The 19142-nt window shown below is 40.8% G+C and overlaps 1 protein-coding gene across 3 annotated transcripts in view; it reads right to left on the bottom strand.

Moving 5' to 3' along the window:
* Positions 1-3327: 3327 nt before the first annotated feature.
* LOC121294858 (leucine-rich repeat-containing protein 4C) overlaps positions 3328-19142 on the bottom strand; it is a 628604-nt gene continuing 612789 nt past the window's right edge. For all 3 annotated transcript variants that reach the window (XM_041219001.1, XM_041219003.1, XM_041219002.1), the window contains one exon: positions 3328-5373. In XM_041219001.1, coding sequence (XP_041074935.1) covers positions 3409-5319 — 1911 coding nt within the window. In that variant the 5' untranslated portion in view covers positions 5320-5373 and the 3' untranslated portion in view covers positions 3328-3408. The remainder of the gene's footprint in view (positions 5374-19142) is intronic.

Raw genomic sequence — 19142 nt, 5'->3', positions numbered from 1 at the left:
CTTGTGAAGGTGAAGGAATCTCTTTTCCAATGGAAAATCAAATACAGCGGTGGAAACATGGTTTGAGGATAATGGTTTAGAAGCGTGGTAAACTCTATGTGAAGTGCCTTGAAATGCTTACGAACCACTGTTGGGCGACCATGAAGTAAACCTCACGAAGGCTCTGAGGTTTATACTGTGGGCACAGTGACCTTGAGAGTAGCACTGGTGTAATGAACAGTATGGATGTGAAGAGTAGTATTAAAAGGGGCAGAAGTGCATGTCCATTTGCTTCCTGAAGCAAAACCTATTAGCTGATTCAAGACAGATGTGAAGAAGGCATCGACAGGGGAGAGGGCTAATTACTTCCTATCTTCCTAATTCTCCTTTAAGGGATGATCATTCTTATTTTTAGCCTCACGGATCACAACAATGTAAAAGCATGGTAATACATGGACAAGCACTGTAAAGCCCAAAGAGGTACGGTATTAAAAAAAGCATGGCAAACCACAGTAAACTATGGACAATGCATTGTGTAACTATGGGAAAAGCATGGCAAACCACAGTAAACTATAGACAATGCATTGTGTAACTATGGGAAAAGCATTGGAAAACTGCAGTTTTACAGTGGTAAACTTGTATTTTTACCATTACCCCACTGGTATTTTGAAACTTTTTAAAATAACGAATTCCAAGCAGCCTAAAGGATAAGGGTAGATTTCGCATGCAGGTGTTAGTGCAATTCTTACTGTGGAATGTTTTTAAAAGCTTGCATCCTTGCATTTATGTAAAAAGCATAACTTATTGGCACAAGTATTGCATTTTATATAAAGTTTTTTTTTTGTTTTTGTTTTGTTTTTTTTACAATTTGACTTAATTAATCAGAGTGGTTTGTTCACACATGTTTATTTCATCGGAATAAGTATTCTGCTTTCAACAGCAGCAACAATATTAAAAGCAAACTGAAGTGCAGCGGTACAATTGACAGGTACCCCTGTACCAGGTACTGTTTGTGATGGCCCTGCCATTGTAGGGGATTACACTTTGCTGTAGAAAATGGGGAAACCTGTTTCAAATCTACTCCTAAAGCTTTAGGCCACAGGCTACATAAATAAAATATTTCACTAGTCTTTCTATTATCTAGTATTGCACCTATTTTATTGTTGTAACATTACCCTTTAAAACTATTCGTCGCCTGGGGGCCTCATTTATCAAGGTCTTTGAACACAATTTGAATATTTTTTTGTGAGTATAAATGTAAACTGTTATTATTAACTGATAACAAAGAAACTCTCAATTCCCAGTAAAACAGACTACCCTTAATATGTTCTTACTAGTTTGATAGCACATTATATTCTCAGTGGAGACAGATAATATAATTTTCTAATACTTGTTATATTAAGGAGTGGGTATGAGCAGTATAGTTTTGAGAGTGCACACTGTTTTAAACATAATCTGACAGTTTACCTTGGCCCTTCCCCTTGCACAGCTGTTTTCTGTTTTAGTTGTCTACCATAGGCATATGTGACCCAGGCATCCTTTATAGAATCAAAATGCCAACACTATGTATTATTTAATATACAGTACCTGTACTGTGCATGTAAAAGATTAAGATTTGTTTGTAAAAGTTTTAAGTTCTATGTCCATATACATGCAAGTGTCAGTTAAATAGATGCTGTATGTGAATTAATATCAAAGTATAGTACATTATCAATGTACAATTGTCTGAATGGCTAGTTCTCATAAACTCCTCATAACAAGAATTCCTCACAAGACAAATGTTTCTGAGAGTCAGTTGAAACTCAGTTTAATGAGAACTGACTACATTTAAGGAGGAATATAATGTATGCCTAAGGTTGTTAGCAGTTTTGTAACATTTGATTTTCCTTTCACAAAAACGTGAACATTGCATTGTGTAATGCTCTTTACAAATTGCACTTGAAAGACCCTGGTGTTTTTCTAAAAATAAAGACTTGGGCCTGTGACCCCAGTTAGACACATTTCCTTTGTTGGTGTAGACAGTTAGCATCCTGTCATGCTTACTTGATTTCTGTTACAAGGAACTACTTAACACCTGTTCCTTTAAAGTTCAGCTGTTAACATACTAATTTTCTCTACTAGATAATGACTGCCCTTTGTTCACCTTGGATGAGGTAAGTCAACTATAAGTAATGAATGCCTTCAAGCTAAAACAGTGTAACCAATAGTTTTACCTCAGAATGTAGTGTTTCATGTTTAAAGTATGTGATTCTCTAATGCATATTAAGAATGTTGTGTTGTTTAATTCTTTCTAATGAGGCCTTCATTCTGGTCTACTTCATAGTTGGTTAATATCTGCATGGAGCAGCTTAGAGCTAGATAACCTAAAAGTATGGTCTATTGAGCTCCATTCTGGGGAGTTAAGGATAGAGAGTATCAAAACATCCTTTCAAATATATAGATGGAGGCAGGGGAATGAAGGAATCACAGTTGACAGGCAATTTCAAGAGGAATTTGCAGGATGGTCACATGAATGAGATGGGAATCGGGGTTGACGGTCAACCCACTGAAGTAATTTCAATCTACCAGCATGACATTTTGTGCAGAAGTAACTTAAAATTGAAATTTTAACAAACAGCCCAACAGAGAGTTCGGAAGACTTGGTAGGCAAAAAATAGAAGTTGAATGACAAATAAAATACTATTGTTAAACTCCAGTACACAAATCTCCAAATTGAAGTTATACATTGGGGTGTTCTAAGTTTTTCCTATTTTATACTGGAAACCTAATGAAACTGCAGGTTAATTCATACCTGAGTTTTGTGGTGGTTTATTACATGATGTAAAAATGAAGTTTAATTTAATATGATGCAAACTTACGAAAGATGGATCTGATGCTAAATTTCAGAGTATACAAACCCTTTAATTATTAAAATCATTTCAAACCTTCTATCATTAACTTCCCAAAATAATCCCCATTCCTTCCCCAAGCAACTGGACATGACCCCAAAATAGGAAGGCAGCTACTTGACAGCACACTCCCTTTGGCACATATTCTTTCTCTTGTTATAGTAACGTTATTGCATTACCTCTTGATAATAGGATTTGAGAAATATTAATGAAACATGTTTAAAGTATGCATAAACCTGAGGTATGCTTCTAAATGAGTAAGTTGAAACATTTACACGAACCATGAATCACTATTTTCCAGTGGTGAAATAAAAAAAAGGAATCAAGTGCAACATAAAAAAAAAAGATTTTTGCAGAATACATGATTTCTTCTTGTTTTAATCACAATAGATCTTTTTTGTTTTAATAAATAAACTCTTTGTTTTTTAAAGACACTTTGAAACAGTAGACATAGCCTAGTTCTTGGTGTCACTGATCAACTGTCTCACCTTTGCATGTCCTTCTTTTTTATGAATTGTTCAGGTTTTTATTATTAAAGAAATTAAATTTGGGTCTCTTGTACATTGTCTTTTGAGGTTGCCCGCATTAACAAAGGTTCATGCGCCGAGCTGTGTATGGAACTGATTGTGTTGCCTGTGTGGTTATATGGAGTCTTATAGGAGTTGTAGTGGTTGAGATGTTCGTGCTCCAGTGGGGGTAAGGTCAGGTGGCTTTCCAGAGGTGGACCTCCTGTGATTTCTTCGTCCACGTTGATAATCTCAATTGTCCTTGTGGGGGCATGGTGGTTCTGCCTGTGGTGCTGCTTGCGCATTTTGTAGAAGATGATAAGCATGACAGCAGCCATAAGTGTAATGGCCACAAAGCAGCCAATGATAATCTTAGTGGTCTTCATCACTTCATCCAGTCCATTTAGGCTTCCTTCTGTCACAGGGATGGTATAAGTCTTCTCTGTAGACTTGGTGCTCCGGGGGGTAAGGGGGGTTGTGGTGTAGGTGGCCTCCCAGCTACTAGAGGGCGTGGGACTCGTATTTTGCTCTGTGGTCCTACCCTCATCTTGAGAGGGCTCAATGGTTTCCACCGTAACAGTTGTGAAGTAGCTAAAAGTGCTGTTCTCGGTTGCAGAAACGTTAAGCGTGGCAGAGGCTGTGGTATTTCCGGCTGAATTGCTCACCATACATGTATAAGTTCCTGTATCCTGTGCAGTAACATTGGTAAAGTTTAATGTACCATCATTGAGGACTGAGATCCGAACCTTGTAAGCCCCATGAGTCATTATGGTTCCATTGGGCGTGATCCAACTGACTGAAGTCAAGGCAGTGGATGCCCGGCATTTTAGCTCTGCAGCCATGCCCTCAGTCACATTAAGATCAGCAGGGGGCTCTACAATAACAGGAGCATAGCAAGTGAAGTAATTCTGGTCCAGCTCCCCAATATAGCGCCCCTTGAGGCTGGAGGGCGAGTGGCAGCGGGCACAGCAGCTAGTGTTGGCAGGCACCATCTCCTTGAGCCACCAGCTGAGCCAGAGGATGTCGCAGTTGCAGTTCCAAGGATTGTGATGTAGGTGGACCCTTTCGAGATGGTGGAGGGGTGTAAAGAGGTCATGGGGGAGCAAGGTCAAGTTGTTGTGGGCTAGGTTCAACTCCACCAAGGACTGCAAGTCATCAAAAGAGTTCCTCTCAATGGCCTGAATCTGGGCATGCATCATCCACAGCTTCTGCAGGTGAGTCAGCCCCTGGAAGGATCCTGGTCGGATGACGGAAAGCTGGTTGCCTGAAAGCTCCAGCTCATCCAGTTTGACAAGAGGCGTGAGGTTGGGGATCTCTCTAAGGTTGCACATTCCCAGGTTTAGGTACCTGAGGTTCGAAAGGCCCTCAAAAGCCCCTTCGGAGATATAGGAGAGGCGTTTGAGCTCTCCCAAGTCAAGTCTCCGTAAGGAGGGCACCCGATTAAAAGCATAAGAGGGGATGCTCTCAATGGGGTTGTTCCTCAACCACAGCTCCTTCAGCTTGGAGAGGTATTCGAAAGCCCCATTGGGGATCGTGGTCAATCTATTATCAAAGAGCTCCAAGGTGTTGAGACTGGCCAGCCCATTAAAGGCCCCAATCTCAATGTTGCGGATGTGGTTCTTGCTGAGCTGTAGGATCTCCAGGTGGCGCAGGTGCTTGAAGCTGTCCACTTTGATTATCTGGATCTGGTTCTCTTGCAGATTCAGGTAGCGGGTGTTGGTGGAGATGCCATCGGGCACTTCCCTGAGTCCTCGTCGGGTGCAAATCACTTTGCTGAACTGGTTGCTACAGGAACACACTGAAGGGCAGGTCTGGGCTCTCACCAGGCCAGCCACTACCAGCAGCTGAAGAGCCAACAGCAGCACAAGCAAGGGGTCGGACAAGGCCCTGTTCCACCTAGGACCTCTCATTGTCTGCTGTGGGTGCGATGTCATCTTGTTCAACATTCATAATTTATTGGCTGGTGGACCTTTATTTTGGATCCTGTTGTATTAGGCAATCTGAAAAGAGAGAGGAGAAGCACATGGTTAGGAGAAGACTGGTTCAGGACTTGTTGCTTGTTGTTTTCATTTTAGCACATTTTTGTCTATTTAATGACTGAAATGGCTGCTTCTTGTGGTGTACTGTGTACTACTTACAGTTGTATTGTTTGTCCATCATTGGAATAATTCATGCCCTCTACTTTCTTGAAAATTATATGCATTCTTTAAAAATAACACGTTTACTGCATTGTGTTTACTTTTCCTTCTACACAGAAAGTCTGCAAATTCGAATACACTGGTTATCATCAATGAGTCATGGTAATTTACTCAGTATGCAAATGAGGACACGTGTTGTCACTAGTTAATGAAGGTACTTCACTTCAGACTGTCTAAGCCCTGATATGACTATCAAATCAGATACTCTCCCTGGCCTGCCTTTGTTCTGAAAACCCCTTTAACACTAGAAAAGCTGTGGTTATACTCATAGCTAAAACCACCGCCACCCGTCATGATGACGTTACATTTTAAACAAGATCAATATTAAAATGAAAGACAAACTATTGGATACAGCTCAAAAGTTTTATTCAAGCACACCATATCAAACATATGCACAACTTTAACATTGTATTCAAACATAAAAGGGTTTATTTTCAAATGTACCACATATAAAGTACGACTTCAAAAAATTAAAAACTGTAATAAACATTTCAAAAGTAACTAGTGCGTAAACAGGTATATGTACAGACAGAACTGTAAAAACGAAAGTAGTTTTTAGTTTAAAATGAAAGTAACATTTTCTCTTGTGTGTGTGTCACTCAGTGCAGCACAGACTCCAGGTTGAGCTGCTGCAGCCTGCAGCCTGCTGCTTTGCAGTTTTCTGTTCAAAATTTTTCTACTGAAGCACTGTGGCTAGCTTCAAGATAAAATCTCCTCTACAAATATTTTCCCCAGTGTATTTCTATTACAAATTGAAAGAATTGATGGCTGCCAGGTCCAGTAGAGATAACAACAGATTTGAATTTAAAAATAATATAGACTATTGCAGGTTATATTCAAAATAAAAACATGCATTGTAAAAGGCAGTCAAAATGAATGCTTTGGTGATTCTAGTTGGGCAGGATTATAACTTCCTTATTTTCGTGATCCTGCCTTTCAAACTCCGTCAGGGTATTTAACAGATGCATAGGAAAAGTCATAAATGAACAACCGTCTAACTTATAGACATGCAGAGTAATTGAAAACCTCAAACCGTCAAAATAACTGCCGTGGCAGTTCCAGTGTTAAAGAATACAATCAGAAGTGTTTATTTCTTGTTTTGTGTATGATAAACTATGAAACAGTTTTCAACAGAATTGTATGCAACTTATAGTTTTCAAGCTAAGCGATTACAAGAGAATCCCTTGCATCGGAATCTATAGTTGTTTTTGACCAATTGCTCAACTGTTATTATTGCTAGTTCATTGAAAAATTGTTGTCTAACGTCTCGTTTGTCGTAACGTTGTTTAATGTAATATTGACTATGCAATTTGATGTATTGCTGCTTAATTATTTGATATCCTGCATGGCTCGTTTTGACTTTTCTGAACATATTATTAGATTGAATGCATGTTTAATATATTCCTTTGTTTTAAAATAGGTTCCTGGTAAATCAATTGCCTGTGTAACAACCTCTATTATTAACTTTAAATTAAAAAGATTGTGGTCTATTTTTAGTTGTTGCAAAGTTTAGATCCGCTATCGTTTTCAAAGCATGACATTGAGAACAGGTTTATACATTATAATAAAATGCAGTTATTGTTTTTTTTAAAATAATACATTACTATACTACCCATTACATGGTACTTATATTACTTCTTCTGTTATGATGCTATGAATAGTTAACTATCATTAGTTTGTGTTAAAATGCTTTGATACCATTTTTATTGTGGTTTGCTACACTTTCAATTTGCTACACTTTCACTTTCAGGATACTGCAGTTTTGTTTCGTAATCAAGTCGTGCCTGCGTATAACCCACAATAATGCAAGGTGTCAGGCTTGAGAAAGACACAAAACTGTTCAGTGATTTGCATTGTAATGCTCCCACACACACACAGCTTTAAAACCGTAGGGAATCACCACTCAACCTCCAGATTGACAGCTTTATGCACTTTCTGTATTAAAAAGATAATTCAACCAACTCAATGAAACATTTAGCGTTAATCTTCAATAGTAATGCAATAGAAATTGCTAAAGTTATTCATTAAATCATTAACTGTATCCAATCCTGCTCCTGCATTATACAATCAGTGGGAACACTCACTAATTTTCCATTATGTCAGTGTAAAATATGATTTTTTTTTACATACACAGTACAAAGCATTACAGTGACTGATTTTAAACCTTTCTAACAATACTAATAGTAACAAGGACATAAATCTGTTAACAATGGTGTGGCAACAGAAAAATATAAGAAAATCCCTGGTCTAACATAACTAAATGGAGCCTGCCAGTGCATTAGGAACATCTTTATATTGAATACTATAAGGGACACTCTGATAAATTACTTGTATTTATATTTCTTATGTTAACTTACATGGGTGTAAAACCGACCACTTTTAGACCACAATCACTGGTGTAGTCGTTACAAGACATTTTGACTGTATATTTCTGAATTTCAGACTTTATTACAGCAGAAATCATGAATTGGATATTTTAGCATGGTGGTGGTGGTGGCGGTGGTGGTGGTGGTGGGTGTTCCCCTCACATTCGTTATCAGGATGGGGAGGAAAGGGGAGGCGTACGAGCGGAGGATGGGTTTTTGGGGAGGCCTGCTCTGGAGGAGAGGGTGGAGAGGAGGGAGGCCTGCGAGGAGGCGAGGGTGGAGAGGAGGGAGGTCTGCTTGGAGGAGAGGGTGGAGAGGAGGGAGCCATGCAAGGAGGCGAGGAGGGAGGCCTGCTCTGGAGGAGGGGGTGGAGTTGAGGAAGGAGGCCTACTTACGAGGCGAGGGTGGACAGGAAGGAGGCCTGCTTGGGGGGCAAGGGTGGAGGAATGGAGGGAGGTCTGCTCGAAGGCGAGGCGAGTGATGATAGGAGTGAGAGGAATCAATGAACAGATGGTCTGAGGAGGGGAGTGGGGGGGGGGGGTTCCTGCTGTGGAGATACCTTGAAAAGGGAGATAGGGAACTTGATACTTGACGTGTGAGTGGACCGACTGCGCTGAATTGATCCGTCCTGAGGTACGCAGCCAAGTGATGGAGTAAGCATGGAAGGTGGCCGAGAGGCAGCTGATCTCCATGGGTAAATCATTGTGGGGGGGGAAGTGGCTTTTCAGAAGAGTGGAAATTAGCAAATGGAGAATATATTTTGATATAGACAGACAGGAAGGTGAGGCAGGGGGAAAGCTCTTAAGAATCCCACAGAGGGTCAGACAGAATGCTGAATATGGAGAGACTGGAGGGAGTTGGAGAGAATCCCTAGCACGGACCATGAGAGCCAGGTTTTGATTGAAGGGCTATGATTATTCGAATATGGGCGCAGAGGATTGAAGACGCTGAGCAGGCTGTAGAATAGGAGCTTGAACAAGGTGGAGGGTTGCAGACATGTAATGCTGAGCAGATTGAAGGGGGTTATGGAGAGTAGGTTTCAGTTAAATAGCATCTGGAGAAGCTGAGGATTCTGGATGGGGGTTGTGGAATCAAATGGGACCAACTGACTGAACTTGGATACCGAAAGTAGAGGCAGAAGAGCTGGAACTGAGGGCTAAGGTGGCAGCTGGACTGAACGAATTGGCTACTGGGGAAGCACGGCTCCTTTGCGCCCCATGTTCTAGAAATGAGGGCAAAGATGAGATGCCGCCTTTCTATGTGTTAGTTAATACAGGATCGATCAGCGATTTGCTACTATCATGTCTGCTTGAAATGGAAAAGGTAAACTCACATTCAGAGATTTGGGTTTCACAACGCCAGTTATTCTCTTAATAGTGAAAATCCTTAACTCATAATCAAGACAGATTTCCAGTCTCGTACCACATCTCAAACCAAGTATTAATGCTGTAACATTTGGGAGGAATAGGATTGCTGAAGAAGTGCTCCGTATTTTGATTAGATGGAGATTAGCTTTAGCCTTGATTGTGGGAATACTGCCACGATCTGCGTATTGGAGGAAGGCTGGAGCATTGTTGGCTCTGGAAAAGTGCAGCTGCAGACTTCAACAGTAAACTAGAGTGACTTTGCAGCTGCGGTAGTGAACAGATTTGAAGAGGGAGTGGAGATCTGCTGTAGTGAGGAACAATTAACAGTAGAGGGCGGGATCTGCTGATCAGAGCAGAGATCTGAGGAAGAAAACAATGGAGTGCTGTCAGTAGTGTGCAGAGGCCCAGCTGTGAGAACAGAGATTTGCTGAAGCAGAGATCTGGAATAGAGACGGAGGACTACCATCGGTAGAGTGCGGTGGTCTGCTGCAGAAAGTAGGGATCTGCTGAATGCAGTAGATATTGGTCTTTCAGTGTTAAGGCAGATTTAGATGGAACCAGAGATGGGGCTGCTTTTGGGCAGAGATGAAGATTGCAGATCTGAGACAGCTACAGAACCAGAGAGGATGAAGAATATGTTGCTCTGAAGCATCTGCAAAACCTATTGATTGGTCGGAAGCAGTTTATTGTCTACTGGGGGTAGGAGGACATTGACAGGAACATTGATAAATCGTAGGACATGGTTCCATGACTGACTAGCGGCTCGCGTTGATGAAATGATGACTTTTGATGAAGCTGGTCGGACTGGAGGAGCAGCGCCAGATGAGGAAACATGAATCTGGGAACAGGAATAAGTCACAGGAATGGATGCGTGATGCAGGAAAGCAGGACGTTACTATGATGGTAGATACTGAGCATCTCAAACAGCTGAGTAAGGTTGCTTCATGACTACCTCTAGAAATCGTGACCCGGGTGCTAAGGACGGCAAACCCGCCTTCCGAACTGTTCCAGTAACAAACGAAAAAGAAATCGACGCTGAGTTCGAATTTTTTTGGATCTTCACTGAAGGGTTGGCATCACTTTGGTCTAAAACTTTATCCCTTCACCATGTTGAGGAGGGGTTCCATTTGTTAATTGTCTGCCCTTATAGAGCACATGTAAAATCCTCTCGGAAATGCTGAACAGGGGGGGGGTCATAAACACGAACTGGTCGACCACTGGTGTGTCCTAAACCGACTTCGTCTTCTAGGACTGGAACCGCCTCCCTGATGGTTACGCTTTATCACAGTCACCCAATAGCCGCAAACAGAGCCTTAGACGACTTTTACTGTTTTGTGAGGAGTTAGTCATAAATGCCTAGAGTCTACCGCCGGCTACCACCTATTGAATTAACCGGTTCTGAGCTTCTTAAACAGTCTAAGCGGGGTAGGAATGTTACATGGACAGGAATTGTGACTTTTGATACATTGTGGGGGGGAGAACCAGGTTCCGTGTGGACACATGTTAGTGCGATGTCGGTGGGTGAAACAGGTCATGATATATGAATACAGCTGGTAACCTGGCCTTGAGCACGTTTGTGTAGGATCCTTTCTAAACAATTGTTGAACCTTAGGGGGGATAGCCGTGGGCGCGAACTCGAATGTTTCATGACCAGGTCCTTGAAGAGGGGAACTGTTGAAATTGGAGAATGTCATTTGCTACAAAATGTTGAGGAGGAGGGGGTCTCCTGTAAATCCCTCGGAATGACGACAAACTGCGGGATGTGTAGAAAAGCTGGAGCATGTGAGCTTCACAGTGATAGCAAACCAGCTTAGAGACTGTATTTGTGGTGTTACACTGCCATCTAGCCGTTATGATTAGAATTAACCATTGGCTTGAGTGAAGCTGGGTAGAATATTTGGTTATTGTGATTAAAATCCTTGTCGGTGTAGAACAACAATTGCATATTCTTTTAGATTTTAATATCTTCGTTACATGTTTTAGGACAGTCAGTCATGTATATGAATACGTTAACGCAGTATTTAGATGTCACAATTCAACGAGTTGAACAAGCCCTCGCAGGTTGTAAAAGCCCAGCAGCAAGCAAGCCAGAAAATTGCAGTACTGAGGTACAGAGCTTGCAGTGCAGATTAAGCTGCCTGGTCACCATGGCTACTTGTCACTCCCCGCAGTCACGCAATGAGGGCGTTGCCATGGTAGCCACGAACCGAGAAGAGCTGGTGGAAAAGTTGCAAAACAGCAGTGTTGTTGAATCTTGTTGTGATGAGTCGAAAACACAAGCCGCCACACGGCGAAACGGAGCACGAAACTGAATGAACAGGTCCCTAAAACGTTGAATGTAGCCAATAGAAGTTCGGGGCAGGATCCTATGAAGGAACGGTAATTTTGCTGGCTCTGGGAGCGGAGGAGGGGCACTTGATTGCAAGCGAAGAGTAAAGGAATGTTCAGCTGAAAGATCTTTATGGTGGATTAAATAGAGGAGCAATGGCAAGGCAAACACTGATGAAGGGAATGTCGATGTCTGTTGAAGGAGCTTTAGAAATTTTAGTGGAGGGCCAGTTTGTCTAATGAAGACGCGGACGAGATGAGAAATGAAGCTGCGGTTTGGACGGTGCTGTTGCTGGGCTGGAGGCTGAAAAGAGCAGGAAAGACTAACGCTGGAGCTCATCCGGCCGAATGGAAAAGCTGAATGATGAGAAACAGCACCGGAGCAGGTAGGAAAATATCTGATAATATCTTGGTAGCGCTGTGCAAAGAATTGACCTCCAGTGAAGGGCAACGAAGTGTAGATTAGCAGAGAAATACGAAAAGACGGCATCTAAGCGTGTGCTACAAAAAAGAAAATGAAATGCTAGACAGCAAAGTTGCAAGTGATCGGGGCTTAAATGGTAAATAGGAACCAACTGACAGGAAATTGGAAACCCCCTTGCTACACACCTCCTGAACTTACGCAAGCTAACATTTAATAAAACCAGATGCAATGTCTGGCAGGTAATCATTTTGCTGTCCCCACAAGCACACATATTTAGATACAGAGAAAATAACACAATTTGCTAATAATCTAGATTATGGAGCAACCATTTTTTCCATCAGGCTTACAAAATCAACCTGGACTCCCCCTTCAGGTGAATTTCAAGCACTAGGTTTTCTCATCAACAAATGTGAAAGAGAAATTGAACAACTAGATTTTAACCAACCTATGAAACAGCATAACTTTTCTAAAGAGCAACACATTGCACTAAGGAACATGCAAAACCGAGATGACATTGTAATAAAACCTGCTGACAAAGAAGGAGCAGTAGATGTCTGGAGTAAAGACCTCATACAAAAGAAGCCCAGCAACAACTTTCCCACACTAATTTCCACACTAAGAACTGCAAAGATCTCACTCATTGTTTACAGGCCACTGTCATTTCCACTATTAATGATGCTATCTCAAACAGTTTGTTACAAACATCTTCACATAATCTAACAGTGGAACACCCCCATTGCAGTTGTTTTTACTTACTCCAACAGGGACTGGACTGAATTGTGCCTCACAATCTGAACTGTAAGGGTATTAGCATCGGAACGAAATGGGACCATCATAATTTGCCTCGGTTTGCAGTTGAAAAAAATTTTTACGAAATACACTGGAAACACCCAAACTATATCTTAGGTCCATTGACAACAATCGGAAATTTACACCAACTCCTGTAAGGATTTAAAACAGTTCATCAGTCAGTAAACACATTCCACCCAGCACTGGGATTTCACAAGGAACATCTCGAAATGGGCAATAGTACTCTCCTTTACTTAGATAGTTCCTCTACTGTTTTGAATACCACCAGTAACACCACTGTCTATGTACAAATCAACCAATTCACTCATTCATATCTGCATATGATCATCAGACCCTAAGGCTTGCGGTGACTCTATGTACCTACGTATTGCCAGTGATGATCAGATTTCTTGCCCAAAGTGTAGGAAATGTGTCGGTTTTTGGAACATTGTGGATTCCGGGACCAATATCAGCATAAAGTAAACCCCGCATTTAAAAGATTCAATAGAAAAAATGCGTTATAGAATAATACATACAGCACACAGATTGATAAAATCTCTCTGGTCCTCACGACCACCCTTACCCAATAGAAAGATGCAGACAATTGTGCAAGAAAACTTTAAAATTCTACAACAAGATTATTTTCAAGCGACTCCCCCTGATGTCATTATAGAGAGACAGAACTATAAGAGAATATGGGTACACGTGCTATGCGTCCTCTGGGAAACCTTGAAGGGCACATATCCATTGTACTAGACAACGATTGTAATACCTTAACCATTCATTATGAAACAGAGTTTAGAGGCATTACATCTGCACTCAACCATTCATGAACATTAACATGTACCTCTAAACGGAAAAGTACTGCATGATCTGAAAGGAAATTAAAACAAAATGTATATTGGGGAAACTAACAGGCGGTTTAGCAGACAGCACAGTCCGAAAATCCAAAAACCAAACAATCCAGGCTTCCCAATTGTATCAGCCTGTTCCTGTCCCACAGAACTGAAGGGAAGGGAATGCATGCCAGCTGACCGCATGCATTTCTGTGTGTTCTGCTTTCACATTTTTTAAATGGTTAGTTTGAGAAATAAACTTTGTTCAATAGCTGGCCCTGCTTTAGTACAAAGCTCACGTTACATACTGTTTTACATAAACGTCTTTGGCTGAAAAGACATTATTAACTCATATTCTAACCATGGAATCTTGAGCAATTAAATCACTTAAACTCCTGACGGTAAACAATGTAACAAAATCTACTGAGATGCAAGACACAGGAGACAAATAAAATCTATTCGTGTTGACAAAAAAACTTTATTTAGGTACTCTATGATTTCACTGGCGAGTTCACAAAGACAACGTTTTTCAGCTTGGTACAGTAACCTTTTCACATCCTTGTTTGTTTAATTCTTGCTCTTTGTCCTGCATTACAGTCCTTCATTAATTACATTAAGTTTTTAGGGCATTTTTAATGGCACATGTGCAAGACACAAACCTTAAGTGTATGTTTATTTGTTGCTGTTCTTGTTCTACATTTCCTAAACTGTTTATTTTAAGCTACTTTTTTTACACAACAGTACTCACAAGTTTGGTCACCATCACAACTGCTGCAAGAAACTACTGGGGTTCATGTATGCTGCTGGTGTTAATAAATCTGTTAAAGACATGTTAGTGTAGAAAAGTGTTGTTTGTTTCATTATTTTGTTGAAGAATATAAATGAGCGGGTGTCACAAAGAAGGCCGGAGTGGGTGGCATCAGACCAAAGACAGGAAATAAGCAACAGAGACATGGAGTTTGGTGGAGGTGAACGAATGGTCTCGCTCAGCATTTAATAAATGAACAGACAGACAGAAAATAAACAGACAAACAAAACGGACTAAACAAAACATGGTGAGCAGATATTTTACTGCTACTACGATTATTATTATTATTATTATTATTATTATTATTATTATTATTATTATTATTCGTATTACTTCCGTCTCCAATCACACAAATTAGTCTCCTGACCTCTCCCCCCTTTATAGCCGGCAGCTCCCTCTGGGGGAACTCCAGCCCCCAGAACCCCTGCAGCTAAATTGCTTTGGGGAAAGGTGGTCTCCTGACCTCTCCCCCCTTTTTCATAGTCGGCAGCTCCCTCTGGTGGGGCTCCGGCCACACTGACCCTTGCGGTTAAGCAGAGCCGACTGCGACCCCTGGCGAAGCAGTTCCAGCGACCCCAGGCAATGCAGAGCGGCTGGTGACCCCAGGCGATGCGGAGCGGCTGGCAACCCCAGGAGATGCAGAGTGGCTGGCAATCCCGGGCGATGCAGAGCGACAGGCAACCCCGGGCGATGCGGAGCGACAGGCATCCTTGGGCGAAGCGTGGAAGGCATCCTTGGGCAACATGAGGCAGGCAACCTTGGGCGAAGCGAGGCAGGAATCCTTGGGCAAAGCGAGGCAGGCATCCTTGGGCGAAGTGAGGCAGGAATCCTTGGGTGAAGCGAGACAGGCATCCTTGGGAGAAGCGAGACAGGGAGTCAGGACAAGCTGGGGTACGGGTGTTGGCCCGCTTCTCGGCCCCTGTGGCCGGGCAGTTCTTCCCCGTATTTCCCTCAGCAGCCTATGGAAGGGCTGCTGAGGACCTCCATCATCTAGTCCTGGTCCCCCTGATGGTGATGGAGGCAGAGGCAGCTCCAGCTCCTCTCCTCGTGATGGTGGGGATGATACCAGCAGGCATTCATCCTCTGCTGGTGGGGGAAGTGATACCAGCAGGCATTCACCCACTGCTGGTGGAAAGGGGCCCAGCAGGCATTCACCCTCTGCTGGTGGATGGGGACCCAGCAGGCATTCACCCTCTGCTGGTGGAGGTGGCAGAGGCAGTTCCTGCAGCTCTTCTCCTGCCGGTGGAGATGGCGGCGATAGAGGCAGCTCCTGCTCCTCTGCTCCTGCTTGTGGAGGTGGCGGAGGCAGAGGCAGCTCCTGCTGCTCTGCTCCTGCCGGTGGAGGTGGCGGAGGCAGAGGCAGCTCTTGCTGCTCTGCTCCTGCCGGTGGAGGTGGTGGAGGCAGAGGCAGCTCCTCTCTAATACTGTACAGCCTTTTCAAAATGATCCAGACACAACATAATGTTACAACAATATGATTGTACTAAATCAACAAACTAGCGAATTGCTGTTTGCATCTACTATGTATCTCAGTATGAATGAATGTTTTCGTTTATTATAGAAAATAATCGTTTATATATATATATATATATATATATATATATATAGACTATATCATATAGGTATATTATTATATTTGTATAGTTATATATATATATATAGTGCCTATAGAAAGTCTACACCCCCTCAAACTTTTTTCACATTTTGTTGTGTCAGTGCCTCAGAGTTTCATGCATTTAAATATTTTTTCTACTTATCTACACACCATAATCCACACTCTTACGGGGAAAAAAGTTTTTATTGAGAAAAAAAAAAAATCTATTAAAAATACAAAACTGAAAAATCATAATTGGATAAGTCTACACCCCCTGAGTGGAAACACCTTTGGCAGCAATTACAGCTGTGAGTCTGTTGGGATAGGTCTCTACCAACTTTGCACACCTAGATTTGGCAATATTTGACCATTCTTCTTTACAAAACTGTTCCAGCTCTGTCAAATCTTTGGGGAGTGTTGATGGACAGCAATCTTCAAGTTATGCCACAAATTTTCAATTGGATTTAGGTCTGGGCTTTAACTGGGCCACTCAAGGATATTTACCTTTTTGTTCCTTAGCCACTCCAGTGTATCTTTGGTTGTGTGCTTTGGGTCGTTGTCATGCCGAAAGGTGAACTTCTGTCCCAGTTTCAGCTTTCTTGCAGAGGGCAGCAGGTCTTCCTCAAGGACTTCTCTGTACTTTGCTCCTTTCATTTTCCCTTCTATCCTGACAAGTGCCCCTGTCCATGTCCATGAGAAACATCCCCATAACATAAAAAGATGTCTATATACTGCAGGCTACCACTATTGCTTTTAGATGCATAATGTGACATCATATTGATGCACAGGTTTGTGTTGACAAATTGTTTGTTTGTTTAACATATTTTATAATATATATATATATATATATATATATATATATATATATATATATATATATATATATATATAGTTTGTGTGTTTGTGATTTTTTAAAGAGTTTACTGTTGATAGCAAGTACAAAAAATGCTTAGCACCTCAAAACAATATGTATTTGATAAATGTTTAAATAATAACATAAATCAGTTTTATGTCTATATTTTCTTTAAATAATATTTTAAGTGCATTTCTGTGTGTGGGATGCATTTGCACCCCTTTCGGCTTGCCACTGATGAACTTTACAAGAGCTGCCATTTATATTTTAATAATTGAGTTTATTTATTAGTTTGATGACAAGCCCTTGTTTTATGTACTGTTTGCATATACTTTGTTGATATGAACCAGGGTTAAAGTGAGGTCCAGAACATGTTGAGGATAGAGTAATATAATGTAGATAACAGAAAACAGCTGCTAGGGAATTAAACAAAGAGACCTTATAACTACTGCGCTGATCTCACTACTTTTGACATATAAAGTAAAGGTATGGTACCAGATTAAATAAAGGAGCTTTTATTTACTTATGGGATATACTTCCACAGGGTTTAAGATCAGCTGCTATGGGCCCTCTGTGCCTCTCACAAATATAACCAAAAAGGGAGACAGTGCTTTTCATCTCTTTATTCCCATATTGTGGAATGCATTGCCACCTCATACGCTATCAGAAGTGCTACATCTGTTTATGGTTTTAAGCCAATATTAAAAACATACTTTTATAGTTGAGCTTTTTTAAAATACATTTTTAAACTGTGTTTTAAAATACGTCCACTTCTTTTTATTATCTTATACCAAACTGCTTTGATCTTGCTTTCTTTTTACTTGATTGCATTCAGTTATTTTTTCTTAATGTGTGTTTTAATCACTATACACATCTGTTTCACTTTGACTTTTAATTGTTTTGTCTGTACAGTGCTTTGAGATAAAGTAATGTGATTGAGTGTTTGAAAATTCAGTGGCACATGATGCAGGGTTGTGGAATCTAAAAATAAAACATCCCTCTTCTAGTAGTTTTCTCCCAAGGTAATGAATCCTCAACTGGAAACTCTTAATAAATTAGCTTATCTACTACTATACTTCCAACAAAGTTGTGGAGTTTTGTTTTTATAAGCAATACTTTGTTTGGCTGTTCAGTGTCCACAATTTTCTAAACACACACATGTCAAATCATGGTAGTACCATATGATCGTGGCGGAGTCAACAGCCCAATACTATGACCGTAACATTTTAGTACAGTGATATATTGTGGGTACAAGTATGTCAACACAAATACATACAGTAATATGTGCGTTCGAAAAATGTAGCAGCTACTCTTTTAAATATCATGGATACATTTATCAGTAACATCTAAGGTTGAAGCACCAAGTCTACATTTGGCTGAAGCTAAGAATGATGCTGTTGTTTTAAATATTAAATACCATCTAAAAAATACCTGAATTTGAACTGAGTGAACATTTAAGCTTGATTGCAACTTTACACCCCTGAGAGTTTATTTGGCAGACTCTGGTAATCCATTCATACATTACTTTCCAATCTATAACAGTTAAGGCTACTTAAGAATTGAGAATGAATGGACATATGAGAGTACATCAAGCAAATTGTTTGTTATGACGTGGACATCAGAGGTCGTGTAGCACCCTCTTCGACTGAAATCAGATAAATGAAATCAGACTGATTTCTGGGCAGTACTAAGTGAAACATGTGTTTTGTTCAAAATAATCAATCATACCAGCTGAACTGAGAGTGCTAAAATATGGGTTGTGCCATTGCTTCATGGAAGACTTCATTTCCTTGTAGTGGTACATCAAAATGAATGGCCATAGTAAGGAAGGTTTTACTGCCGGCAGAGAAGCTGTTGATTACAGTAGCCAAAGATTAATTGCTTGATTAACAAGGTCATTAATACTTTAATTGTGAAGCCCCTTTTTGAATGCAGCCCAAGGGAAAATCCTACTTCTGTGCCTTAGATTTACTTATATTCACTAAAGCCAGAAATAGCGACCCCTATCACTCAGTCTTTGCAATGACTTTTTTTTTTTTATATACAGTGTTAACTCAAATACAGGTACCAAGGTTTGGTCTATTAATTTTAATATAGACATTAATCCATTAATTTTAATGTTTTCTTTTAAATCTAGAAAAAAAAAAAAAACAACAACTGTAAAGCAGATTTAAAGTTTATGAAATAGTGCCACATAATTAGTTAA

Source organism: Polyodon spathula, chromosome 19 (genome assembly GCF_017654505.1).
Source record: "Polyodon spathula isolate WHYD16114869_AA chromosome 19, ASM1765450v1, whole genome shotgun sequence".
In the NCBI taxonomy this organism is placed as follows: Eukaryota; Metazoa; Chordata; class Actinopteri; order Acipenseriformes; family Polyodontidae; genus Polyodon; species Polyodon spathula.
The sequence above is the reverse complement of the archived record's forward strand: the minus strand, read 5'-3'. Positions and strand labels throughout refer to the sequence as shown.